At 35.9% G+C, this 20471-nt stretch overlaps 2 protein-coding genes across 4 annotated transcripts; both read right to left on the bottom strand.

Moving 5' to 3' along the window:
- Positions 1-7457: 7457 nt before the first annotated feature.
- LOC127872703 (uncharacterized) lies at positions 7458-15877 on the bottom strand. Of its 3 annotated transcripts, XM_052416036.1 has the most exons (9): positions 15817-15877; positions 15502-15524; positions 13434-13511; positions 12880-13002; positions 12271-12483; positions 11394-11567; positions 11058-11159; positions 10598-10694; positions 7458-8272 (listed from the first exon to the last, which is right to left on the bottom strand). In XM_052416036.1, the coding sequence occupies exons 2-9, from the start codon at positions 15511-15513 to the stop codon at positions 7458-7460; spliced, it is 1614 nt and encodes a 537-aa protein (XP_052271996.1). In that variant the 5' UTR covers positions 15514-15524; positions 15817-15877. The 3 variants fall into 3 exon arrangements, with proteins under 3 accessions (XP_052271996.1, XP_052271998.1, XP_052271997.1); XM_052416037.1 differs by lacking the exon at positions 10598-10694 and having other exon boundaries at positions 7849-8272; positions 15817-15868; XM_052416038.1 differs by lacking the exons at positions 10598-10694; positions 11058-11159; positions 11394-11567 and having other exon boundaries at positions 7848-8272.
- LOC127874933 (uncharacterized) lies at positions 15813-19042 on the bottom strand. Its single transcript, XM_052419627.1, has 5 exons — positions 18911-19042; positions 17478-17709; positions 16680-16889; positions 16378-16442; positions 15813-15876 (listed from the first exon to the last, which is right to left on the bottom strand). The coding sequence occupies exons 1-5, from the start codon at positions 18985-18987 to the stop codon at positions 15813-15815; spliced, it is 648 nt and encodes a 215-aa protein (XP_052275587.1). The 5' UTR covers positions 18988-19042.
- Positions 19043-20471: the final 1429 nt, after the last annotated feature.

The following is a 20471-nucleotide window of genomic DNA, read 5'->3' as shown; positions in this document are numbered from 1 at the left end:
TCAAAATGACTCTTTATGAATCATCAAAACTATGTATTTTATGAAACCAGAAATTAAACGAATAAGGATTTTTGTAAATCTGAATGTTGAAGGAAGTACTGGCGTCAACATTGATCCTCATGAACCTAAAATTATTCCAATCAGATAGTTGTCTAAATGAATTTTGCTCTGTGTAAGACTGGGACTTGAGAAAGGCAATGGAAAAGCGTTTGACCTATTAGGTATTCTTATGGTAAAACAATCGCATTCAATATACGGAGAACTAGAGAGAGAACATTTCATTATTTTAACATAATTTGATACCTACAGAATTTTTTTTGCTTGTAAAATATAAGTACGAGTCTATTCAACTTGAAATGTAGGTGAAAATGTGCTCTGGTCTTAAATTACTTCAAATCTGGGATACATAATAAGATTATTTAATTTAAAGTACACTATTGTACGAATATTAAGAAGAGCTGTGGTTTTAAAGTACTCGTACACGCCTGTAGATATAGAGTTTAAGGATGTGTCTGTATGCATACAGTCATTGCTTGGCAGCATGAAGTATCAATGCAAAAATAGCGTCATTAACCGTTTCTGACGAACTTCCTACATACCCAAACGCTTGACACCGTATAGAAAACTAAGTTTTCGTAGCTGATGATACATCCACAAGAAAATTGAAATGCAAATGGTACTACACAGTCTAAAGTATACCAATGGAAAGATCTAGGATCCCAAAAGGTGCTAAAGAAATGAGCAGTGTGGAAATTCGGAACAGACGATGACATTTTCTGATTATGTGTTATATCAAGGGTATTTGTAAGTAAAATGTATTTAATTACAGGTGTAAGCACATGTGCTTCGTGAGTGTTGTTATCGAATACTTGACAAAATTAATTAAAGTTTGGAGGATATTTATCATTTCAATGTTGATGCCCTAAAGGGACAGGAGCGATGAACCAAAAAAAAAACTGGGTGAAGCTACCTCCTATTTTGCTCTACGTTTTCCCTAAGTATTCCAAGTTTGTTAGAGCCTATACATTGTGAAATATGTTTTGTTATTATGAAACCGGTTAACGTCGAATAGACGCGATTTATATGGGTAATGATTTTAGATAGAAACGAATTGAGCAAATTACATGGCCCGGTCGGACCGACTAACGAATATGCAACGGAGAAAAAACGCACAAAAATGCAGATTTTGGTTATCCTGTGATTAAATTTACCTGCTCTGCCGCTCAAGACTCTCGCAAACGGTGTGTGAAGCGTAGGAAACACACAATGACCGCACAAGTACCGGTGCTATAACGGGAAAAAACGAACGTTTAACGGATATGTACCTGATAATTAACGGTCGGCTAACGGATATGAATGTGCGAGTAAAGGACTTCTACCGGATAAAACGGCAGTGTCATGCATTAGTACCGGACAAAACGTTCGCCCAACGTGAGAGAAATGGAAAAGTACCGAACACCAACGTACAACGTACAACGATGAAAAAGTAGGGCACATCCTCAGAATCATGTGGCAAAACTTCAGGTTCTGGCAGGTTAAGGTCTCCGTTCTCAGCTGCTGCCTTCAGGTCGGACTCGTTCCACAACTGTGCATCGGATGCAGCAACACGGCCTCCAATGTCAGCCCAGACGAACTTGTAGTCAAAATCCTACAGGGCTAGCAGGACAACGGTTAAGTACTTCTTGTAGTTAAAATACGTAGACCCGGATCTTGGTGGACATTTGCAGGCAATATGTTCGCCATCAATAGCACCAAGAGTATGGGGGATATTCCAGCTGTCCCTGAAGCCGTCCGCTATTCGCGTGCAATCGGCAGCTGTTGTTGGCAACGGCATCACCTCGTCAGCATACTCATCTATGGCTGCTCTACAGACCTGACGCGTAAAAGATAACAGTATAATAAGCTAGCGTGGATTATAAGTGTATGACACATGTCGTAGATAATCCATGACTTTTAGCGAGTGGATGATAAGGTAAAAACATACTACTTCATAAAATGTGCTTATAACTGTGTGCATTTCAAGATATGCGCACAAGACAGTACTAATGACAATATACAATTTAGAAGGTTAGTGTTGTAGTGCGCGCACTCATCTATTTGCCTTTTATCCTATACCAATAACTTAACACAATGCAATTCATATAAACTGATTCTAGACGTAGACATTAAAATATATAAATATATTTAAATGACTAACAGAAGCCTTTTTTAAAATTTATTTTAACACTATAGTAAATTAAGCGGTACTTATTTTTAGCACAAGAAGAGAAATAGTGTTGTGGGGTACCCTCCAGCCGAATCGCATATCACGGTACCTTGAACCAGACACAAGATGCCGCAGCGCAATTGATAGCTTCATCCCTGGTTCAATTGGAAGTATGTAGTTGTTGCGCTGTTTCGTTATCCTTTGGCCCACTCGTGCGAGAATCTCATCAAACATCTCGGTTGGCACTCTCATGAAGTTGACAAATGCGAAATGGATCTCTTGAACAATGCTATACAAACTATCGGTACATGTACCGCTTGTAATTGATATATCACGTGTGTTATGTATCTTGAACACGGGTATACAAACTACTGGTGCACGTGGCGCTTGTCATTAATATCACGCAGGCGACGTGGATCTCTTGAGCATGCGTATGTCAACTAACGGTACACGTGACGCTTGCCATGAACATCACGCAGGCGACATGGATCACTTGATAATGCGTATGTCAACTACCCCTACACATGAAGATTGCCATTAATATCACGCAGGCGACATCGATCTCATTAACATGCGTATGTCAACTAACGGTACACGTGACGCTTTATATTAATATCACGTATGTGACATGGGTGTCTTGAACAAGGGTACGCCAACTAAAGGTATACGTGACGCTTGATATTACTATCACACAGGCGACATGGATCTCTTAAACAAGGTAACACCAACTACTGGTACACGTGACGCTTGATATATCGCGTATGTGACATGGATCTCTTGAACAAAGGTACGCCAACTAAAGGTACACGTGGCGCTTGATATTACTATCACACAGGCGACATCGATCTCTTGAACAAGGCTATATATGTACCGCGTGTAATTGATATAACACGTGTGTTATGTATCTTGAACACGGGTATACAAACTACTGGTAAACGTGGCGCTTGTCATTAATATCACGGAGGCGACATGGATCTCTTGGGCATGCGTATGTCAACTAACGGTACACGTGACGCTTGCCATTAATATCACGCATGCGACATGTATCTCTTGAGCATGCGTATGTCAACTAACGGTACACGTGACGCTTGCCATGAACATCACGCAGGCGACATGGATCTCTTGGGCATGCGTATGTCAACTAACGGTACACTTGACGCTTGTCATGAACATCACGCAGGCGACAGTTGAGCATGCGTATGTCAACTAACGGTACACGTGACGCTTGCCATGAACATCACTCAGGCGACATAGATCTCTTGGGCATGCGTATGTCAACCGCCGTTACAAGTAACGCTCGTCATTAATATCAAAGTACTAGTACATGTACCGCTTGCAATTGATATCACACTTGCGTTATGTATCTTGAACATGGGTATACAACCTACTGGTACACGTGGCGCTTGTTATGTCACGCATGCGACATGGATCTCTTGAATATGCGTATATAAACCACCGGTACACGTGACGCTTGAATGATATCACGCATGCGATTGTTCACTTGAACATGACTATGCCAACTAAGGTACAATTGTCTCTTGTAATAGATATTACTTGAACATGGGTATGCGAACTATCGATATACGTGCCGCTTGTACTTGATATGGCACATGAATTTATGTAACATACGTATGCAACTACCGGTAAATGTACCGCTTGTAATCGTGTCACTAGTTATAACAATGTTTAACCGTATAGTAAATTTCATTGTCATTTTTAAAACCTAGATATGCCCGATACACCAGTCACTCGTGTCAACCTGTACACTTGAAGGAAAGTTGTAATTTGTATTGATATGGCTCCTTTGAGGTAAGAATAATAACACACTGTATGCATAATAGTTATATTGATCAAAAAGTGAAACAACACGATACAACCATACATCACATTACAAAAACTGTATACAAATACGAATATTTATTTGCAGTCAGGCCACAGGGCCATAATACATACAGTTTAATTTCATAATTATATAAAATAACCTGAATACTTAAAGAATACAAAGTCATATGATGCAACACGCATGCACTTTCGTAGAACAAATGCTGCTATACATTATAATACCACCAAAACAAGGATTACCTGATAAATAAATACCTATAACATGTAAGCATGCAAAATAGTAACAAACTTATAAAGTAACCTAAGAATCAGTATTTTTTATCAGATATAAATAAACAATGCAATACAAGCATGCAGTATTAAAATGACAGCTAATTTGCATGATAATTACGTAGTTGTTATATATAAGCATGCACATACACACATTTTGCAATCAAAAATATGTGCTTGTAATTTTCATCGGCCATTAACATATTGAACAAACCAAACAGTTTCCATTTCATTCAACCACTGCGGAATAAACAAATCATATCTGTGTTATACAATGGGCACTGCATAAACACAGGGTACTCATCTTCTACATTATAAACATGTCGCATAAGACAAAATTTACAGTATCTATGATCACGTATATAACATACAACAAGAATATCAGTGAAACTGATGGATGCTTCCCGATGATGCGCTATGTCAATCTATGTGTTAATAACCACCTAAAAAAAATCTATTATTAGCCTCGGTGACATTGACCCCAGTGACCTCATCAAAAGGTAGAGGTCCATGCAAGGTATCTACATGCCAAATATGAAAGAGATCGGTAAAGTATTGAAGGTGCTATGAGAAACTGTCACAAAAGTGTGACTGAAAAATCTATTATTAGCCTTGGTGACCTTGACCCCAGTGACCTCATCAAAAGGTAAAGGTCCATGCAAGGTACCTACATGCCAAATATGAAAGAGATCGGTAAAGTATTGAAGGTGCTATGGGAAACAAGTGAGGAAGGACAAACTGGCAACTATATGCTCCGCCGAAATTTTATTTCGGGGAGCATAACAATTAGGAAAAATATGAAAAACAACGAATTTCAAGAATAAATGCTACGACAGAATCAGGAACACTGATAATAAAATGGCTTTTGTAAGGTGCATGAAGACAGCAAAATGAATACTGCAAATCATACAAGTCACAGAACATATCATTGACAATTTTTCATAAATGATTCAGCTATAAAGGTGCCATGATGACACTATATCGCTCATCTGACTGTTGCTTTTGTCTATAAACTTGAACTCTCTTCCTGGCCATTTAAAAGAAGTGTTCACTATGAGCAAATAAGGACAAATTTGCCTGTGAGTTGGGTATAGCATCTTTTGAAATTTACGGAGGAGGTCAACCAGACGATGTTTTATGCCAAATATATAAGCTTTCCTTTTGGTTGCCATCTCAACCAGATTTATGCATGGAATGCATTTCATTTAACAACTTTGAAAGAGGTTCATGCAAGAAAACTCGTGCCATGTTTCATTAAGATTGGCACAGAGGTTAGATGTTGTTTAAGTAAAAAATGTTGACCCATGACGGACCAAGACCATTCACAATAGCTCACACTGAGCACTTTATGCTCAGTTGAGATATAAACACAAAACAATTATTGCATAATAATACATAGTATGTGTTTACTCGCTCAGTCTTTAAATAGAAAACAAGGGACAAAATTGTCACAAAACCAGGTTTTTATTGTGAAAAAAAAATCTGATAAAGGGAGAAAACTCAAACTGAACTTTTGAAATGACCAAAAAAAATTAACCCCCTTTGTAAGTTTTTTTTTTTTAAATCTATTTTTAGTCGTGGCGACCTTGACATTGGAGATATTGACGTGATTCTTTCGTGGGACACACCTACCCATGATGGTGAACAAATGTGCCAAATGATTTTAAAATCTCACAATGAATGACATAGTTATGGCCAGGACAAGCTCATTTATGGCCATGTTTGACCTTTGAACTCAAAGTGTGACCTTGACCTTGGAGATATCGACGTAATTATTTCGCGCGACACACCGTCCAATGATGGTGAACAAATGTGCCAAATGATTTTAAAATCTGACGATGAACGACATAGTTATGGCTCGGACAAGCTCATTTATGGCCATTTTTGACCTTTGAACTCAAAGTGTGACCTTGACCTTGGAGATATCGACGTAATTATTTCGCGCGACACACCGTCCAATGATGGTGAACAAATGTGCCAAATGATTTTAAAATCTGACAATGAACGACATAGTTATGGCCCGGACAAGCTTATTCCGCCAGCCCGCCAGCCAGCCAGCCCGCCCGCATTCGCCAATCTAATAACCAGTTTTTTCCTTCGGAAAACCTGGTTAAAAAGCATCAAAAGATGCAATAGTAAGTATTAAAAGTTGAGATGAACTTAAAATTATAGATCATTTAAGTATCACAAATTAAACTAACCCAGCTAAAGCAATTCTTATCTTTTTTTCATATGATAACTTTTTCTTCTTATTCCATTCATTTAAAAAGAATTGTAGGTAAAAGCAAAAGTGTGACTGTGACATCTGACGGGCCGACCTTTTAATGCACTGTATAAAGCTGAAAAATTGTTCACATATTTCAGAATTTACAGATTCAAAGCCTTGAAGTCTGCTAGCTGTAAAAGCACTAGAACATTTGTGGGAGTAGCCATGGAAAATGTCATGAAAAAAACGTACATTTTTATAGTATCCACTTTCTCTGTTTAGGCAATATTCTTGTAAATTACATGCAAAGTCATAAAACACGTCTTGTGGAGGGGTTTCTAAATAGCTATAGAGTGATAATGCGGGATCTTTTCTTCCTTCTGCCCCAGTCATGTGAAAACCATAGCAATGTCCATGGTCTGCACAGAACCAAAGAAATAATGTTGATGTTCCTCGAGCAGAAGTTTGAACTTTAGAATAAAGCTTTTGACATTTTTCAAATTCTAAAGTCGCATCGTCATGGTCTATATTTCTTTTAACACAGCTATCATTGTCAATGGAAAACTTTCTTACACTTCTTAACTTTAACCCAGATTCATTAAAATAATAGGCCCTTCCAAACTTTTCAGGATTGTATGTGCCCAGTTGAGGTACAGGTGGTTCTGGTTCAGTAACTTGCAATGACATTGATTCATTAATTAGATATTGCAAAAATAATCTAATGTCATCGGGCAATATTTTATTGTTACTTATTAAAGACTCGCAAATTAAATCTCTTAGTTCAGGTGCAAACGAACGAGTTTCATTAACAATACTATTAAATCGATCATTTTCAATATTGGGGCTATTTAATAATAGTTGAATTTTGTAACAATATGCAGGGGGTACCAGGCTTGTAATGGACGCTGTTGTGGCTAGCATTTTTAAAACATTTCAATATGCAACTCGTTCATTATCACTCATTTGATAAAATCTTTCGAAGGAACCCAAAACTTCAGAGGGCAGTGCTTGTTTTAACAACTCGATACGGTCCAATAAATCCCTCTCTGCAATAATTTCATTCTCTTTAATTTCATTCAGTTCTTTCCGAGCAATGTAATCTAAAGTAGTTCGAAGGTTAATCATTTCTTGTTTGTCTATTCCATTCAAATTTTTCAAAAAACATCTATCCATTCTACGATGCAGCGTATTATTAATGCCCAAAGCCTGGTTTGTTTCTGTAATTTCCTCATAATTTGAATTCCGAAATCCAACCACTACTTTTGTACCATCACAGCACAATCTCTTAGGACCATAACCACATACACCACAGGGTATAAGGAAATCTATTTTCATGTTTGAAGTCCAACTGAACCAAAAATTAAAAAAAACTGTTTGATCCATAAACCTAGCCTTATTGTGGCGAGTTTTATACATCTCATTTTTAAACTGGCAGTAAGAGGAAAAAGTGCAACTAGAATTCATAACCATAGATACAAATTCCCACCCTATTTCATCTCCTGCTGCTGTATCCCTACTTAATACATGTATACAATCTAAGTCCCCTTCATCCCAAAGAATTCTGCATGGCTTACTAATTGAATTATAGCATTCACGTATATGAATGCCACATTTTACAGGTGCAAAATTTGTGTAAATAGTTAATGTCCTTTGTCTTTCGTGTATGGTCAGTCCATTTTCACTGTAATTATCGTCATCTTCTCGCTTGAGCCAACCGCTTCCACAGGGACAGGTATTGTCTGGAATATCTGGAAATAATACAGGTCCTTTTAGGCAGCCATCTGAACATCGAACAAGGTTAGAATCATTCCACTGATCACGTTTTATGATATTTTTCCTTAACTCATTATTGTCTTTAAGTCTGGGAGAATGTTTACTTCTACACTTAAAATTCCAAAGTCCAGATTCCTCATTGAAGTTATTGTATGCAGCAGTACTTAATGTAACCGAAACAGGCATTTCATTATCAATATTGTCATCAAATAACTGCTGTTCTTCATCATCATTGTTATCATTAGTTGTATGAATTAAATCTTCCCACATGTGAGTATATGATTTAAATAAGTTTAAGTGCCTACAAACCTTTGAATTTAGTAAAGTACTTATATTTCTCTTATAACTCTTTTGAGAACGGCATCTACCAGCAGTGCATGACACAGTGCATTTACCAAGCCTTTTGTTCATGCTAAAATGAACAAAAGCTGGATACTCGTCACCTTCTATAAGAACAGAATATTTTCTAATTTCTGGTTTTCTAGATATTTCAACTATTTCCTGATTGTTAAAACACAAAGCCTTTTGAACAAAGTGTTGGATTCTTGACAATGATTCTGGACACTGTACATGGTCCGGTGCTAAACAAGGTAATACATGCAATTTAACAAACTTACAATGCATGCAAGTTACACAGTTATCTCCTGAAGAGTCTAAAACTAGAAATTCTTCGTTCCTAATATTAAATTCCTTCACATTAAGCAGAGTTTTGTATATTTTACATGTGCAGTCAAGATAGTCACCAGTTTCTTCACAAAACCTAGTAGTGAAAATAAAATCATTTGCTTTAAATGAACCATCCATTTCGCAGTAATCATTAAGGCACCACACTAGATTGCCGCTGTCATCATGCATTTGTATAACTAAAGTGCCATGATCAAGAAGGGAACAACAGTAGTTTTTAAATATTGACAGGTTTCCGAAATGCTCAGAAATATCCGTTTCAGTGTCTTTATTAGAAATGCCAACTCTTTTCTCTAATTCTGATCTACAAATATTTATTGGCTTTAAATGCTTTATGGTCTTTCTTTTTTTCAAAACTGGTTCTGACGTTTCAACAGTGGTTTCATTGCATTCATTTAACTCTGGAAAATACTTCTTATAAAAGGAAAATAAGTTAACATAATCCTTTTTCAAAAAGAGCTGAATCGTTTTGTTTCTTAATGATGTACCCAAAGAAATGTTGCCTGATTCAACAAAATTAGATTCATAACGTGCTGATTTAACAAATAAATCTGGCTTTGCTTTGATGTTTCCAGACAAGCTATTCAAAACAAATGACTGATGTAGGAGAGTATCATTCACAAATGCTGGTACTGTTATTATATCTTTTGAACAACGACTTTTGGTCACAAGTTGATTTATTTTAAAGTCATAAACTAGTTTCAGTAAACTTTCATGCACATCCTGCGGTTTCATTTTAAAAAACATCTTTTCAGGCTTGTCTACAGATGCTTTTGATTTGAATGGCGAAAAAAGTACTACGTAAGACAGTAGTTGAACACTATCACAATTTTCATTGTCATTCAGTTCATTTACATATGATGGCAAAATTTTATCAACACAATGACTAAATATTTTATCTGGGCGATTCCTTTTTATATTATGTTTATTTTCATCGATTTTCATTTGATTTATATCTTCCAATGTAATAACTTGATGCAACAAAACATTATCATCTGCAACATTAAAATGCTCCTTAAGGAAATATAAGTACTTATGTTCCATGAATCCACTGTAAACTCCAGATTCAACATACCTTACATAATAAAATTCATTGTCTTCAATTTTATTTTTAAAAACTGAACATACAAAGGTTCCAGTTGTACAGTTGTTATGTGCAGATAATCTACTAGCTTCTTGTTCTAATTTAAAAAAAGATTGCTTCTTTGATGTAACAAAACCCTTTTCTGCTAAAGTTTGTAATACAAGATTTTGCAATTTTAAAGCGTTTGAACAGTTTGTTAAATTTTCAATCAATATATCTGACCACAATTTATTGTTAACATTAAATTGAACATTCTCATTTGATTTTCTTCTTTTCCGCATTCCTTTGTTTAAAGTTGTTCCTGAGAAGTATGTATTGCACAACTCTGGTCTAGATGTAGAGACAAACACATTATTTTCATTATAACTAGCTACAGTATATATATCTTTAGGAGTAGGACTATAGTCAGCAGCAGTATTAAACTGTACAGTTGGACACTTTCCCTCATCATTTTCCCAGTTTTCACCTAAATATTTTCTTTTAAGTAAGAAGTTATTTTTATTTTTTTCATAATCAGAAGGAAGACGTATACTTAGCAATTCCAGGTATTTGTAGTGTTCCTCTATTGTGTAATAACCCGTTGGAATGGAGAAATCTTCATCAAATAAGAGCAGCATCAGTTTGGACCTCTGAAATTTTTAATTCAATAATGACAAATAATTTTGTCATTTTCAAATAAGGCATATAAGTGATTTTCATATACGATCTTTAAAAGTATACAACTGAATCCTCTGATCTTCAAATGAGCGGGATCGCCAGACAAACTTCAACATTGCGACATATTTGAAACCAATTGAGAAACAATTTCATGGCCATATCTTGATTTGTTCATTTAGTATCAGCAGTATGTTCTAATCGAACAAAAGTGATAAACAAACAATTGAACATCTGTAATAATGGTAGGAAATGAAAAACACATTGACTTGTTAGCTATTAAATAAAATTTCGAGATAAATGAAAATGCTTTATATAACATGAACAAGACAATTTACCAGATGAAGTGGACACATATGCAGATCTGTTGTCTGTTCATTGATCTTCCCATCAGGTAGCGTGTTTTTCCATTCATCGATTGTTTTGAATATCTCGCTGTTCTGTGGGCACAAATATGTGAGCAGTGCAATCAAAAGTACTAAAACTAAAACTGCCTTAAAGGAATATCTCTTTGGAATGAATATGTTTTACATAAAAATGCATTTAAAAATGTACAATCGACAACTTTACAACACATTGCCAATTCTTTTCTCGTAACAGTTAAAAAAACACCAATTAACAATGATTAACACATCTGTACAGTTTATACTGAAAATATACAAATGATTACCTACATCATACAAATGTCTCAAAAGATGCAGCTCAAATCTTCTTACAGCTGAAAAACATTCATGGCAGTCTTCCCATTGGCATCTATTTGTTCCCTCTATGTGACATACTATATGGGCACTAAGTTCACCATAATTAATAAATTTCTTGAAGCATGATGTCCACTTGCAACTGAAAGTCTGTGGAAGTAAACATTTGTATTGTTATTAAATTGCTTAGTGAATATATAAGATATATACGAGTATAAAAACAAGCAATCATATGTTTTTTTTATTTTTTAAATATACTACTATGGTAGTAGTATTTGAGAAAATGAAAACAACTATCAGAATGGATTAACATCATTTTTTACATTAATTTACTACCTAAATTACAGAGGAAACAGAATGGATTAACATCATTTTTTTACATTAATTGACTACCTAAATTACAGAGAAAACAACGCCCCCTACTGCGCTTTTATGCCGCACAGCAGCTATTTAAAAAAAAAGACCTTTGACCTTGAAGGATGACCCTGACCTTTAAAAACTCAAAATGTGCAGCTCCATGAGATACACATACATGCCAAATATCAAGTTGCTATCTTCACTATTACAAAAGTTATGACCAAGGTTAAAGTTTTGGGACAGACAGACACACACAATGCCAACCAGACAGGCCAAAAACAATATACTTCGATCATATGATCTTTGGGCATACAAATAGAAAATGGTCAATATATGAGATAATAATTTCAAACAAGCACCTTCCTCAAATTACCCTAACCACACATATAATATATATATATATATATTTATTTATAGAACATTAACAAGGTTAAAATTCCTCTGCTTAAGGAACTTGCCCACTAATATTGTTTATTATAAGGCAGGAATATCTCACCGGTCCAGGGTTAAGTTCAACGTCATTTGAAAGAATAAGAAGAAGCTGTGAAGTGTCTACATCTTGTTGGGGTGTCTCGTCAGTGTCTCGTTGGAAAAAGAAGTGAGATGGCACATTGACTTGATCTTCATTTGCGGCGTTGTCATCTTGTTGGGGCGTCTCTTCAGTGTCTCGGTGGCAATGGATGTTGGATGGCACGTTGATTTCATCTTCCTATAATAGAATAACCCTTCCTTTAATACAATACTTACTAGAAAAACAAGACTATTGCTAAGCAATGTATGTCCCCTACAGGCTCCACCATTATAAGATTTTTTTTCATTATATATATTTGTTGCCATAGCAACCAGAAATTTTGACATAGGAACAAAATGAAATGACGTACATAATGTCCATATTGCCATATATCCATGTTTCAAGAAAAAATATGAAGAACTTTTAAAGTTATCGCAGGATCCAGAAAAAGTGACAGACTCACAGAGCGCAAACCATAAGTTCCCTCAGGTTTAACTGTTAGGGGAGAAAAAGTATTATATTTTTTCATTCAAAAACATAGAGTATATTTACATAACATAAAGCTATACAACAATATGTGTTCCATTTAAAAACCTGATTGTAAAGTGTGTCAGGCCTATCAACTTTCAACGATGAATGCTTCCTTATAAAATGGTCGAGCATGGCATCTTCCGATGAACAGCACACCCTGCAGTTTGGGCAATTGTAGCAAGGGACCTAAAAAATACCACTCAGCCTGAGGATTCTAAAATCGCATCTAAGTAATATTTGTGAAAAACTCATGGAAATTGAAACAAAACAAAAACATGTACCACAATTGGTTCATACTTTAGAACATCTTTACATTATAATGAATTCAATACAGGCCCAGGACTGGTCCTGAAAAGCTTGCACATGGAAGACTTACATACACCAAAACCCCGCTTAACAGGTTATTGGTGATAATCAATTATACCTGAATTGTAAGAATACCAACTATTTAGACTAATTTTATAAGGTCCTTTGTGTCGTCTTTAAAGCTTGGTTTTACTGTATTTGTAGAACATCTAAATGACCATACATGAAAGGATGAATGTGTGTTTTAAAGGATCTTCTTGAACAAGTTTTGTTTATCTGACAAGAAAGAATACTTTCTGTCATTGATTTACCTGTTTGTTCTTCTTTTTCGTCATGGTAGGTTTCTCCCTTTTAACCTTACCAGTCTTGACTTCCATCTTCTTGCGTTTCTGAAAAGTTATTATGCTATCAGTCCATATTACCAGTACAAATGCTACAAATTACTACCGGTTATATAATTTGAAAAGCGTATACCTTTGGAGATGATTTGAAATAATGTGAATACATCCCTTTCATTAAATTCATTCTTTTAATGAAAACATAAAAATTGTTTATAGCATTGTGCCATGCTATCAGATCAATTGGCATGCTACATATATATAGTGTCATATAAGCAGGGCAATCATTGTCTTTCATGCTTGAACCAATTATTACTATATTATGATACATAAAAATAGGACACAGATGAATCAAACACACATTCTGCTGATTTATATTAAAATCAAGTAATGAAAATACCTATGAAAGAAATATTTATGTAACTTGTCAAGATGGAAAGTGTTAAAAAGTATGGAGCATATTGTCATAAAATTAGTACCAAGCATAAGCCATTCAACTTGTATGCAGACAGGAAAACAGCCACATTTTCAGTAATGTCAAGGTAAACAAATCCACTGCAGCATAACCTTTAATGCATGACGAAAAAACAGGATCATTAATGCAGTGTCTGTGAATGCACAATCATGTAAAATTAATATTCATTCAGGCTAAAAATTGCCATCCAGTAAAAAAGGGAAACTATGTCTGAACTATATTTTTGTTGTCCCGGACAATATTGGACGACCACTAATTCCAATGACCGTCAATATAAAACTAACAAAACGATTAAACCTATTTGACATGAAACTAACAAGAGAGTTACTGCAGTAATAGCATTCATGCAGCAAGTTTTAATATAAAACAAGAGCACCGCATAACGGGTGCTACGCTCGGCTGCGAAAGCTTGTCAGATTTTTTTTTAAAGGTCACAGTGACCTTGACCTTTGACCTAGTGACACAAAATGGGTGTGGTGTGTAGAACTCATCAAGGTGCATATACATATGAAGTTTCAAAGTTGAAGGTGGAAGCACTTTGATTTTAGAGCCAATGATAAGGTTTTAGCATGACGCCGGCGGACTACGAGCAGGCTATGACAATACCTAGGGTTTTCTCCGAAAACAGCCTCGCTAATAATTATTGTTCGGGTGTCTAAAAATAAAGCAACAATGAGTGCCTTATGTTGGCATATGTTTATGTTGTATGTAATTCCATTAAGAACGGTGATTTTTATGTAACTAGTTAAGAATGCATTACATTTATGTATATATAGGTTAACAACAGCTGTCACCATAGGATGACTTATGCCCCCTATAAACGCTTGATAGAAGTTATGAGCTTTTTTCGAAACCTAAACGCAGACCCTAAGTTCAAGGTCAAGGTCACAGGGGTCAAAATTTGTGTGCGCATGGTAAGGCTTTGTCCATATACACATGCATGCCAAATATGAAGTTGCTATCTGAAGCAACATAGAAATTATGAGCATTTTTCGAAACCTAAACGTAAAGTGTCACAAACAGACAGTCCGATCACTATATGCCCTCCTTCGGCGGCATAAAAAGATGTGCCAGAAATTAATGACTTAAAGGATATAATACATGTAAATGTTAACAAATAGATTTTTTCAACGAAAGCAAAAACAACAAAACAAAATGCACCAAACAAGCTTCCTATTCCTTGATAACATGTATAAATCTGCATTTATTTACTGTGCTTTCCCTATCGGTATTTTATGGCTATTTATTTCACACAGATTTCACTACCAGTAACATGATGATGAATAAAAACAAGAGCACCGCATAGCAGGTGCCAACGCTCGGCTGCAGGTGCAGTTTCTTTTTTTTAAGAGTTCACAGTGATCTTGACCTTTGACCTAGTGACACAAAAAAGGGTGTGGCATGTATAACTCATCAAGGTGCAGCTACATATGAAGTTTCAAAGTTATAGGTGGAAGCACATAAAACATTGTGGCATTTCTTTTCCAACTGAAACAATTAACAAATGCATGTACATGCAAACAAAAAAGTCAACAATAACAAATGCACCAATCAAGCTTTATATACCTTGTGTGGCATTTCTTTGCCAACTGAAACAACTTACACATGCATGTACAGACATGGCATAAGTGCAAAACCTCATCCACCAAAGTTGACCATTTTGAAAAATAACAACAATTATATAATAATATGCAGAATACAACAGAAAGGAAATATGTCCTCAAAATAATAACACTAATATGGTCTTTACTTATATTTTACTTTTAAAATAGGTTTGGTTGTTGTTGTTTTTTTCAACAAAAAAAAACCTAGTTTTAAGAACCAGTAGGACATTTCCACAATGAAACAGTGAGGGTTATCTGAAATAAACGGTATTTTTACCTTCTTTCCATATCTTTTGGTATTTCTGGTTGCAGACCTCTTAGCTCTGGCTGTGACAACCTGAGAATGAATTGTGTGTGTGAAAATTTGGAAAACAAAAGTTATATAAACTAACTAGTTTATCTTTTATACAATTACAGAATGTTATGTTCTGATATAACTGAATGGTTATGACATCAACTCTGTGGTCTGGCTTTCACACAAAGACATCTGTTGAACTTTTTATGTTTACCACTTAATGACAAACAATGCCTTAGATGATTAAAGGCATTGCTTTAGAAGTATATGACCTGCAGTCCAACTATTGCCTTACAGCTACCAATAATGAAGGGCATTTATTATTATGGTGCTGATCAGGGGCAAAAAGGCGAGGCTAAAAAGAGACATGACAGGGTGCCCAACTTAACGGCTCTAGACATAACATTAATTTATAGGCTGTAACAAGCCATATGAGCAATCAATACTGGATTGCAATCACTTTATAAATGTTCATTAAAAATGATGAAATATCTGTACGATTAAATGCATAGAAAAGTTACCGTTATTTTATGTGCCTGATACTTAATGTCCCTGGGAACTGGTACTTCACTTGCATCCACCTTGTCTTGAATCTCTGGTTGAGCTCCCTACAATTTATTTAACCATAATACAGGTATTATACTTTTTTTTAAACGGCTTATTTTATTCAAAAATATAAACATTACAGCAAAATCAAACTGTTATGAATATTTGTAGGTGGAAGCGCTTTGATTTTAGAGCCAATGTTAAGGTTTTAGCCTGACGCGGAATTGCAGTTTTGTGCATAAATCACATTTGCTTATGGCTCATAAATGCAGTCCACTTTGTTGTAGCACTAAACTCACAGTCTGCACAATATCCGAAAAGAGTGCTATGGTGCTGTCATGCTCCTGAACCGGTACTTCCGTGGCTGAGAGAGCTGGCCATTCTGTAGGATCTTGAACAGCAGCCTCCACACACAGCTGGTTTGGCAGGTCGTCCTGTATGGATGCTAAACACCTCCTAGCCCCTTCAGCACTCAGATGTAGTCCATCATGGGACAAGTACAGGGACTTCTTAAAATTAAATTTTGATTATAGATAGTTACCGTACCAATTTGTTTTAAACATAACTAAGATATTAAAGCAGCAAATTCAATGAACTGGTTTCCCTCAACAAATGAAAAAATATTTTAGTTTCAATCAATTAGAGTGTACAACTCTGAACTGACCAAAATGATCATCCTGACGAAACTAATGCAAGAACTACTAAAGAAATGATAATACATGTTTATTTTTTAATTTCATTAACTTCCAGATTACAGCACAGACAGATATCTTTAATTATGGGGCTTTACGTCTAGAGCTGAAACCAACAAAACGTGCAAGTGTACCACCTCAAAGTAATACATCTATTTTAAAATTCATGATATTTCATGTAAAAGTTATTAAGAAACCAGTAATTGCAACAAAACTGCTCAATGAGTCAATTTTCACTAATTAAGGGAGCATATCTCTTGAGCAAAGAAGGATGTCTGAACAGAATTTGGGATTGGTCCACCGCAGTATAATGATGCATATATTTATTTAAAGTTTCATGATGATAAAATTCCATGCAACAGTTGCTGAGAAACTTCCTTTTTCACTCTAGATCTTTCCCTATACCTGTTTAGTTGCTCCATAGTCCATGTATCTCACAGAAGGCACATGGTGACTCAGTTCCCACAGCATGCTGTTTGCGCTCCTTATCCACTGGCAGTAGTTCCTCAACTGTGCCCCTGAGAGTGGCCATCGGGGAAACATTCTCACATCAAAATCGCGTGGAAGAATCTCGCAAAGCACCACGTGTATTTCAGTGCACACACTGAATACAACATCAAGGATCTCTGTCACACAACTAAAAATAACAAGCAAATTCATTGAATTGATATACCCTGCCAATATGCTTCTGGACACAAAAGTGTTATATTTGACACTAAAGAAGCATTTTTTAAGAAACAAAGGGCCATAACTCTGCTATTAACAGATGGTGTACGATGCCATTGGGCGTGCATCATCCTCTTATCCATATATATACTCACCAAGTTTCAATGAAATTCGCCAAAGCACTTCCAAGATATGGCTCCGGACACAAAAGTGCTGGACGGACAGATGAAAAGACAGACGGACAGACAACCCCAAAACAATATCCCTCCTCCTATGGCGAGGGATAATAAGTAAATGGTATTAGTTGCTCATTGTATTATCTTCCCATCACAAACAATTATTAACAAGAGATGTGTTCGTCAGAAACACAATGCCCCCTATTGCGCCGCTTTGTGTTTTTTTTTTACCTTTGACCTTGAAGGATGACCTTGAACTTCCACCACTCAAAATGTGCAGCTTCATGAGATACACGTGCACACCAAATATCAAGTTGCTATCTTCAATATTGAAAAAGTTATGGCCAATGTTAAAGTTTTCGGACGGACAGACGTCATATATTTGACATTTGACCTTGAAGGATGACCTTGACCTTTCACCACTCAAAATGTTCAGCTCCATGAGGTACACACGCATGCCAAATATCAAGTTTCTATCTTCAATATTGCAAAAGTTATGGCCAACGTTCAAGTTTTTTTTCCAGACGGACGGACAGACTGAGACATACTGACTGACGGGCAGTTCAACTTCTATGTGCCACCCTACTGGGGGCATAAAAAGTTACAAACAACTACAAAAATATTTGAGAAACTAACTTAACTATTTTATTTCATTAAAATGCCAATCCAAAAAAATCTAATAAGAAAGTTGATCAAGCTCATTTTTATTCATGCTGCTAAGCTGTTCAGTGGCGGATCCAGGGTTTCTAGTTAGGGGGTTGGTGTGGACATTCAATAATACAGGCCAATGTAAAAGCATAATGGTGTAGAGAATGTGGTGTCCGCCTAGTGATAGGGAGTTAGGAGGTTCTCATTATCTTCTCCATAAACACCAAGTTCTGGTTCTTCCCAGGAACAGACTCGAGTGTCTCAATAAGCATAGTGCGTTCGCTGCAATAAAGCTAAGGTAAATAGGTTAAATAAAAACTAAAACTGAAAAATTTCTGTTCAACATACCGGTAGAAATCGCTATCCTTGCAGCAAACATCGTTAGAGCCAAGATGCAGGTACAGTATGTCGTAACAACCTGACATCAGCTCTTGATGCAGCAGCTTTCTAAAGCCCTTCCGGTCAGACACATACTTTGCACATGCATAGTAAAATAAGATCTTCCATTTGGAATTGGTTTTCATTTGCAATAATTTTTCTTGAGTTGTCATTTGTTATTGAATAATTATGTAAAATAGTCATCATAGCTATGTTCGAGACAAGCAAGCTTATCTTTGTTAATATTTATCTAACTTGTTCTATGTTGCGTCAAATTTCAGGATTTGCAATCTTTTTTCCCATTTTGGTTACAGCAGAAAGGGTATTTTTCTTAATTCCATAATAAATGTTTTATCAGTGTAATAATATACATGACGTGTACATGTAAATACCATGAAACTGTCAGGGTAAAATATCTTTTAGGGTATTAAAGCAGTATTCAGTGGAGTTTTAAGCATTTCTTTAAAAACAAGAGATGCGTTTGTTGGAAACACAATGCCCCCTATTGCACCGCTTTGAAGCCATCTACATGTATTCAAACTTTGACCTTGAAGGATGACCTTGACCTTTCACCACTCAAAAATGTGCAGCTCCATGAGATACACATGCATGCCAAATATCTAGTTGCTATCAAGGATGACCTTGACCTTTCATCACTCAAAATGTGCAGCTTCGTGAGATATACATGCATGCCAAATATCAAGTTGCTATCTTCAATATTTAAAAAGTTATGGCCAATGTTAAAATTTTCAGACAGATGGAATATTTGACATTTGACCTTGAAGAATGACGTTGATTTTCACCTTTGACCACTCAAAATATTCAGCTCCAAGAGATACACATGCATAATTTTTTTTTCAAGTTGCTATCTTCAATATTTAAAAAGTTATGGCCAATGTTAAAGTTTTCGGACGGACGGAATATTTGACATTTGACCTTGAAGGATGACCTTGACCTTTCATAACTCAAAATGTTCAGCTCCAGGAGATACCCATGCATGCCAAATATCAAGTTGCTATCATCAATAGTGAACAAGTTATGGCCAATGTTAAAGTTTTCGGATGGACGGACAGATGCCATATATAAGACATTTGACCTTCACCTTTCACCACTCAAAATGTTCAGCTCCAGGAGATACACATGCATGCCAAATATCAAATTGATATCATCAATAGTGAAAAAGTTATGGCCAATGTTAAAGTTTTCGGACGGATGGACAGATGCCATATATAAGACATTTGACCTTGAAGGATGACCTTCACCTTTCCAGGCATGGCGAAATTAGAAAAAATCTGCCGGTCATCCGGACAGGCATTTCAGAAAATGTGCCGGTCCGGAGAAAATTTAGCCGGACCGTAAAGCAACAACAACTTAACTAGAAAATTCAAAAATGGCAGCGATCACATCTTGATCTCTTTATTCAACCGGCCGTTAAATTGATTTTAATCGCTTAGAGGTTACACTGGCAGCTAATTGGTGTTAATCGGTTGTGTAATGTCAATCATGTTGTGAAAAATTCGCGTGTCAGTTT

The sequence above is a fragment of the Dreissena polymorpha genome, chromosome 3, assembly GCF_020536995.1.
Source record: "Dreissena polymorpha isolate Duluth1 chromosome 3, UMN_Dpol_1.0, whole genome shotgun sequence".
Lineage (NCBI taxonomy): Eukaryota > Metazoa > Mollusca > Bivalvia > Myida > Dreissenidae > Dreissena > Dreissena polymorpha.
This window is presented reverse-complemented; position numbering and strand designations above follow the sequence as displayed.